We start from the raw sequence: 8,797 nt of genomic DNA on the forward strand, positions 1-8,797 counted from the left end.
GATTACCAAACGATTCTTCTTCACCCAAGGGGTTAACTATGGCAATATAATTGTTCAGTGGCTACTTTCCCCTTGGTAAGGGTAGAAGAGACTCTTTAGCTATGGTGAGCAGCTCTTCTAGGAGGAGGACACTCCAAAATCAAACCATTGTTCTCTAGTCTTGGGTAGTGCTATAGCCTCTTTACCATGGTCTTCCACTGTGTTGAGTTAGAGTTCTCTTGCTTGAGGTTACACTCGGGCACACTCTCCTATCTTATTTCTCTTCCTCTTGTTTTGTTAAAGTTTTTATAGTTTATATAGGAGATATTTATTGTTGTTACTCTTCTTAGAATATTTTATTTTCCTTTTTTCCTTTCCGCACTGAGCTATTTTCCCTGTTGGAGCCCCTGGGCTTATAGCATACTGCTTTTCCAACTAGGGTTGTAGCTTAGTAAGTAATAATAATAATGCATTGTAAAGTTGAAAGGGCACTGGTTCTTTCCTCACTGGGCTATTTTTCCCTGTTGGAGCCCTTGAGCTTATAGCATCCTGTTTTTCCAACTAGGGTTGTGACTTAGCTTCTGATAATAATAACTAGGGGGGCACTCAGTAGAGGGACCTCTGCCTCGACACCTTATTTCTCGACTTTTTGCTTGATAGTGACCTAGTCCTTTGACCTTGACCTTCCAAAAATTAATAATTTCCAGCTTCTCATATAAAAGTTAATCCATGCAAGTTTCATTACTCTACGATTAAAATTAAAAGCTGTTCACAAACAAACACACACTCACACAAACAGGGGGTAAAACGTTACCTCCTTCCAACTTCGTTGGCGGAGGTAGTGATAATAATATTCAACAGCATGACCTTTGGCAGGCTGGGATTAATCACTGATATCACTTATATCACTGATATTAATGCGAGTAACCCTTTAGTTTTAAATATTTTAGAATGACTTTTTATTATTGGACTGAGAGGTATAACAGTCCAATTTTGCTGGGTTCCGGCACACGTATGTGATTCTGGAAAAGAGAAGGCAGATTTACTAGCAAAGAATGCTGCAGCTGAATTGCAACCAAGAAGGCATCCCATTCTTTGTGAGGATTGTTTACCCGACATTAAGCATTCGATATCTAATAATTGGCAACAGCAGTGGGATAGTTTAATTGAAAATAATATGCGAGAAAAATGAATTTTATATACCCCTGGAAGTATAACATGAGGCCCCAAAAGTTAGAGACTACTCTTTGTCATCTTGCTTGAGGGTACACTCGGGCTCACTATTCTATCATATTTTTTTTTTTCTCTTCCTCTTGTTTTTTTTAAATGGTGTGTTGGGCAGGCTTAATAGAAGGGCCATGGATGCCTGGTGGTTTATCAAGAGGTTGTCTTTTCCTTTTCTGATTCTTTTTCTTCTCAAAACCATCCTTACTGTCCTCCCTTCAGTTGAAGTGGCTATCCTGGAGGGTATTTAGCCTTGCATGGTGTATCGGTTCCTCCATGTTGACCAGTTTTTCCGACTTTTTACTATAGTCTGTGGGTTTCATCAATCACTTTATTTATAATTCTGTACATAGTTTTTTTTTTTATATTTCTTGTTAGTCTAGTTTTTAAGTATGATATCTCTTTTTTTATTTCTATTAATTCTTATGCTGTCTGGAGACATTGAACGAAATCCGGGACCAGTACGTCCTAGATTTCGTCAATGTTGTCTTTTGTATTGCAATATTTGTGGTCTTCATGCAAATATCCATTACCTTACAGTTGCGTCCAGACAGTATGATATTCTTTTGTGCTCAGAAACTTTGGTTTCTAATATGAGGCCATCCTCTGAGCTCCTTATAAGTGGTTTTAAGAAGCCAATAATGTTGAAACGTGATGCCATCCCTAGGGCCAGGGGAATGGCGGTGTATATTAAGACTGAGTACTCTGCTTCTCATAAGTCCTGCTATCAATGTGGATGTCATGAGATTCAGGTAATAAAAGTTTGTGGCAGGCATAACAACTTTTATTTGTGTTCCATTTACCGGAATCCAGAAATGGATGATTGTATCTTCGATTGTCTTCTTACCATTATGGCTAAGATACAAGAAGATGATAGAAAGGCTTCTTTTGTCTTTGTTGGTGATTTTAATGCTCACTATTGGGAGTGGTTAAGTTCTATCTCTCCTACCAATCGCCATGGCTTAAGAGCTTTATACTTTGCCTCTGAATGAGGCTGTGAGCAAATCATAAATGAAGCTACTCACAGGTCTGGTAATTGCTTGGACCTCGTATACACTGACTCCCCTGGCGTTATAACTAGTAAGGTTGGTTCTCCAGTTGGGATATCTGATCATGCCTTGATTTCATTAGTAGTGAAGACTGAGCAGCCTGTCCCTGATATATCATCCTCTTGTAAAATTTATATGAAATCCCAAGCAGACTGGAATGGGATTTTGCATGATCTTTTGTGCTTGAATTGGTCACAATTATATAGTAGTGTAGATCCTGTTGCCCCTTTGAATGAGAATCTAGTCAACATAATTGATAGGTGTATCCCTTCTCGTGTGCTAAGGTACCGAGTGAAGGATAAACCGTGGTTCAATGATGATTGTAGACGTGCTTATTTGGAGAAGCAGGAGGCCTATCACCTTTGGAAGGGTAACAGATCAGATTTGACCTGGAACAACTATACTCAGCTTCGAGCTTTTGCTCAGAGAGTTTATGCTTCAACTGAAAAGGAGTACAATTTAACCATAAAAGAAACCCTTTCTGGTACAACTCAGGAACATAAATGGTGGTCTATCCTTAAATCTGCACTCTTTGGTGTAGATGCAACAGTTCCTCCTTTACTTAAACCAGATGGCTCACTCACTCACTGTCCAAAGGAAAAGGCAACCCTTTTGGCTGATGTTTTTGACAGTAAACAGAGTAATGAAAAATTTGAACTTCCTCATTCCTGTTTTCCTGAGGTTAAACTAACTAGTTTAGCTTTTTGATCTCGTGAGATTAAAGTTCTGTTGATGGACCTTGATGCTTATGGAGGTGTAGACCCAAATGGCATTTTTCCTTTGTTTTTTATAAAGACAGCAGATTTCTTAGATCCAAATTTATCTGTTATTTTGCGCAAGTTAGCAAGAAGAGGAGCTTTTAGCACTTGTTGGAGAATTGGTAATGTTACTCCTCTATGTAAATGTGTTCGTGGTAGCTCAAGTCCCACTGATTACCGCCCAATTTCCATAACTCCCAAATTATCTGAAGTTTTTGAACGTCTTCTGGTAAAACGTCTTAATAGGTTTGCTGAAGGTAATCATCTATTCCCTAGTTTGCAATTTGTTTTTCGTAAAGACCTTGGAGCATGTGATGCCCTTCTTACAATCTCCAATGCTGTACAGAAATCCCTTGATTGTGGTCAGGAAGTTCGTATGATTGGCCTTGATTTTAGTGCTGCCTTTGACCGTGTTAATCATGAGGCCCTTGTTTTCAAACTCAAACAGTTGCGAGTGGGTGGGTAATTTCTTAGCATTATTATTGATTTTTTAAGTAATAGATCTCAAAGAGTTGTTGTTGATGGGCACTATAGTGAGTATAGGAATGTGATATCCGGTGTTCCACAGGGTAGTGTTCTTGGCCCATTACTTTTCATACTATATACACATGACATGTGGTTTGGCCTAGAAAACAAGCTTGTTGCATATGCAAATGATGCTACTCTCTTTGCATCAATTCCATCCCCTGAATGTAGATCTGGGGTTCCTTAATAGAGATTTAGCTAAAATTAGTGCATGGTGCAAATTATGGGGTATGAAGTTGAATCCTAATAAAACTCAAAGTATGATTGTAAGTAGGTCAAGGACGGTGGCTCCTCAACATCTGGATTTCAGTATTGATAATGTTTCTTTAAATTTGTATGACTCTTTTAAAATTTTAGGTGTGATTCTCGACAGCAAATTTACTTTTGGGAAACACATTAGGTCTGTGTCTTCTTCAATTGCACAAAAAATTGGCTTATTGAAAAAGTCTTACAAGATTTTCGGTGATCAATCTATACTGAAGAAGTGTTTTATTTCTTTCATTCTACCTTGTTTTGAGTATTGTTCTCCTGTCTGGTGTTCAGCTGCTGATTCTCATCTTAATTTGTTGGACAGAAACTTACGGTCTATTAAATTTCTTATTCCTGATCTAGATATTAATCTTTGGCACCATCGTTCAATTAGTTCATTATGCATGTTGCATAAGATTTTTCATAACTCTGACCATCCTCTACATTCAGATCTCCCTGGACAATTCTATCCTGTTCGTAATACTAGGCAGGCAGTTAATTCTAATAGCCAGTCCTTCTCCATCATGAGGCTCAATACTACACAGTATTCTAGAAGTTTTGTTCCAGCTGTTACCAAGTTGTGGAATGATCTTCCTAATCGGGTAGTTGAATCGATAGAACTTCAAAAGTTCAAAGTTGGAGCAAATGTTTTTATGTTGAACAGGCTGACATGAGTCTTTTTATTGTGTATATATGACATATATGTTTTTGATGTTGTTAATAGTTTATATAAGACATATCTGTATTGATGTTGTTACTGTTTATAGAATGATTTATTGTTAATTTATTCTCATCATTTATTTATTTCCTTATTTCCTTTTCTCACTGGGCTATTTTTCCCTATTGGAGCCCTTGGGCTTATAGCATCTTGGTTTTCCAACTAGGGTTGTAGCTTGGCTAGTATATAATAATAATAATAATAATAATAATAATAATAATAATAATAATAATCTCCGCATTGGTCACACTCAGTTGATACATAAGTATCTGCTTACTGGCCAATACCAGCCATATTTCTACGACTGTTTCGTACCATTGACAGTGAAGAATTTGTTGACTGAATGCCCCACATATAGTAGTGAAAGAAATAGATATATGTTTGAGGCTTGAGGTGAAGATGGCAGGTTAATCCTTGCCAAGATTCTTGGACATGATGTGTCCTACCATGCTAGTGATATTTTTAGCTTTATTTCAGAAGCAGGTCTTCTGAAAGATGTTTAAATTTTAAAATGATAGCTTTGCTTTTAAGGTTTTAATTGAATATTATTTTGTTTTTTATTTACAATAAACGATATCGGCGTCAATGACCTTAGATGTCAGGATGCCAGAAAACCTTAAATCCATCAGCCAATCCATACATACACACACACATACACACATACTATATATAGGCAAATATATGTGTGTAATATATCTGAAATTATATACACAAAAAAAATGCAACCAGTTTTAGTACAATGGAGTGCAAAGTCGTCAGACAGGTACTTATTCATGTACTGTATGTGGTTTGGCCAGTTTTCATCACCTTACTGGCCAACTGCTAATTGGTGATGGTATAGGCCTATATATATATATATATATATATATATATATATATATATATATATATATATATATATATATATATATATATATAGTATGTATATATATAATATATATCTATATATATAATATATATATATATATCTATATATACATATGTATATATATATATATATATATATATATATATATATATATATATATAGATATATATGTATATATATATAATATATATATATATATATATATATATATATATATATATATATATATATATATATAATATATACACACATACACACACACACATACATATATATATATATATATATATATATATATATATATATATATATATATATATATATATATATATTACACCCACGTGAAGGTGTAGTTATCATAAATGCTCTCGGGAAGGTGTAGTATGTATTTTTTTTTCATTGAAGCTTCAAATTCTCAATGTGTGACCAATTTCGTAAGAAAAGGTAAGTTCCTGCTATTTATCTATTGCATAATTATATGGAGTACTGTATTTTGAATTTGTTTTTTGCTTGATGTACTTTTTTAAAATAATTTCCACCGTTTGTCAATATATGTTTGTATATTTCTTTGATAAGTAAATCTAGCTCTTATATGTGTCAGCCAAAAATGATATTTAGTACCTCACCCGCATGTTATAACTTTTCGATCAATATGTCATTCCCCACCAAAGCTAATAATCAGGTCAAAGTAATAATTCCTATAGATGTTTATTAAACATACCTTTGTAGTGCATGGTATATTAAATTACATAACGCTATATCATCCCTTTTATAATGTGTTTTGATCTAGAATAGAGTAATGAAAGACAACCCCAAAAATCGGAAATTGTCTCCGTAAGTATAAACCGACGTTCTCCACATGACGAAAAGTAAACAATAGCCGTCCGGGCACATTTTCAGCTTGTGGTAAGCAACTCACAGACACAGCCACCACGCTCGTTTCACTGATGTCACCGCCCCCTACGACGTCCTCCTTGTTGCCAGCCCCGAGATGATGCAGCCTGCGGCCAGTGCTATCATGAGGAAGGCTCCTATCACCCAGAGGACGGGCCTGTTGAGCGACGAAGAGACGGAAGATGAGGTCGTGGAGTTCGACACCTGCAGGATCAAGTAAGGACGTTCTTGTTTCCATCCTATGTTATTATTATTATTTTTTATTATTATTAACAACTTCTAACTTATCATCTGGTTGAATTCGAGTCTTTACTGACCTTATTGTTGTTTTATCTGTTGAATGGTATTGTTAACAGGTAAGTTTTTATTTGAGGCTTAAATATAGAAACATTGATCATTCAAGAAGTGTTTAGGATTGTTCTGTGCAATTAGGTATATTACTTGGAAATATTATTATTATTATTATTATTATTATTATTATTATTATTATTATTATTATTATTATTATTATTATTATTATTATTATTATTATTGAGTTAAAAGTAATGGCTGCATCGGCAGAGTTTATTTTCTTATCCAATTTTTCTATTTTCCGGATAATTCTCTTCTCTGTATATAGGCAAACGCGTCGTAGTTTTTACTATTTTGTACCAAAAGTTTTACTTGTATTTTGTGAGAATATACTTGAAAAGTCTTCCCGATTTTGTCATTCACCCGACTGATGAATTTTTCAAGTCTGCTGGCTGATTGCGGCGCTCTAGAGAAGAGAATTATCTGGAAAATAGAAAAATTGGATAAGAAAATAAACTCTGCCGATGCAGCCATTACTTTTAACTCAACCTGCCCCGATGCAGCCATTACTTTTAACTCAACCTGCCTAAAAGAGGGTCTCCTACCACGATATTATTATTATTATTATTATTATTATTATTATTATTATTATTATTATTATTATTATTATTATTATTAAAGCTACAACCCTAGTTTGAAAAGCACGTTGCTGCAAGCCCAAGGGCTCCAACAGCGATCAATAGCCCAATGAGGAAAGCAAAATTAGGGAGCAGAATATTACTTTCAGCATTACCTTTAGCTCAGTGGGTACATACGGTATTAATAATATGGGCTTTTCCTACATTACAAAGAATGAATCTTATTTGAAAGATCAATTTTAAATATGTCATGTGGATCTTCGTTTAGAGAGAGAGAGAGAGAGAGAGAGAGAGAGAGAGAGAGAGAGAGAGAGAGGAGAGAGAGAGAGAGAAGGATTGGTATGAAAGTTCGAAGAATACTTGATATTTAAGAGAGGGGTCACTGGGACAGCCGGGAGTGCTTTGTGGTTAAAGGCACTTGATTAAAATAGTATAAAGAAGTGTGTGATTGGAGTCACTGGCGAATCTGGCCCGACCTTCTCAGTAGTCACTATGAAATAATGAAAAAAAAAAATGTTTATTTGTAGAAATTTACTTAAGCAATTTAATAAGTGTCGTGAACAGTTGTCAGTAATAACATTGCCTCTGGAATAAAATGTGTAAGAAGAGTAATTGTGCTTGAAGGGAAGACAGCTATGAAGCTAGGTACATTCTCTCTCTCTCTCTCTCTCTCTCTCTCTCTCTCTCTCCTCTCTCTCTCTCTCTCTCTCTCTCTCTCTCTCTCATCCCAGACCATCCAAGACTGGAAGATGCAAAACGTACCGGAAGATGCATTAGCAACTCTGGTGGATATACGAGGTGCCTCACACTGAGGGACCTGGGGAACCCAAACATAGAATAAGGCAATAAGGCTCTCTCTCTCTCTCTCTCTCTCTCTCTCTCTCTCTCTCTCTCTCTCTCTCTCTCTCATCCCAGACCATCCAAGACTGGAAGATGCAAAACGTACCGGAAGATGCATTAGCAACTCTGGTGGATATACGAGGTGCCTCACACTGAGGGACCTGGGGGAACCCAAACATAGAATAAGGCTCTCTCTCTCTCTCTCTCTCTCTCTCTCTCTCTCTCTCTCTCTCTCTCTCTCTCTCTCTCTCTCTCTCTCTCTCTCTCATCCCAGACCATCCAAGACTAGAAGATGCAAAACGTACCGGAAGATGCATTAGCAACTCTGGTGGATATACGAGGTGCCTCACACTGAGGGACCTGGGGGAACCCAAACATAGAATAAGGCAATAAGACTCTCTCTCTCTCTCTCTCTCTCTCTCTCTCTCTCTCTCTCTCTCTCTCTCTCTCTCCCAGACCATCCAAGACTGGAAGATGCAAAATACAACGGAAGATGCATTAGCAACTCTCTGGTGGATATACGAGGTACCTCACACTGAGGGACCTGGGGGAACCCAAACATAGAATAAGGCTCTCTCTCTCTCTCTCTCTCTCTATCTCTATCTCTCTCTCTCTCTCTCTCTCTCTCTCTCTCTCTCTCTCTATCTCTATCTCTCTCTCTCTCTCTCTCTCTCTCTCTCTCTCTCTCTCTCTCTCATCCCAGACCATCCAAGACTGGAAGATGCTAAACGTACCAGAAGATGCATTAGCAACTCTGGTGGATT

At 36.6% G+C, this 8,797-nt stretch overlaps 1 protein-coding gene across 2 annotated transcripts in view; it reads left to right on the forward strand.

The window, feature by feature from the left end:
* The window catches only part of LOC137622238 (transmembrane ascorbate-dependent reductase CYB561-like), a 335,839-nt gene that overhangs the window by 28,192 nt on the left and 298,850 nt on the right, over positions 1-8,797 (forward strand). The window contains exon 2 of one of the 2 annotated variants that reach the window (XM_068352736.1): positions 6,271-6,480. The exons of the other annotated variant lie outside the window; for it this stretch is intronic. Coding sequence (XP_068208837.1) covers positions 6,362-6,480 — 119 coding nt within the window. The 5' untranslated portion in view covers positions 6,271-6,361. The remainder of the gene's footprint in view (positions 1-6,270; positions 6,481-8,797) is intronic. 2 annotated transcript variants of the gene reach the window in all.

This window comes from Palaemon carinicauda, chromosome 29 (genome assembly GCF_036898095.1).
Source record: "Palaemon carinicauda isolate YSFRI2023 chromosome 29, ASM3689809v2, whole genome shotgun sequence".
Taxonomy (NCBI): Eukaryota; Metazoa; Arthropoda; class Malacostraca; order Decapoda; family Palaemonidae; genus Palaemon; species Palaemon carinicauda.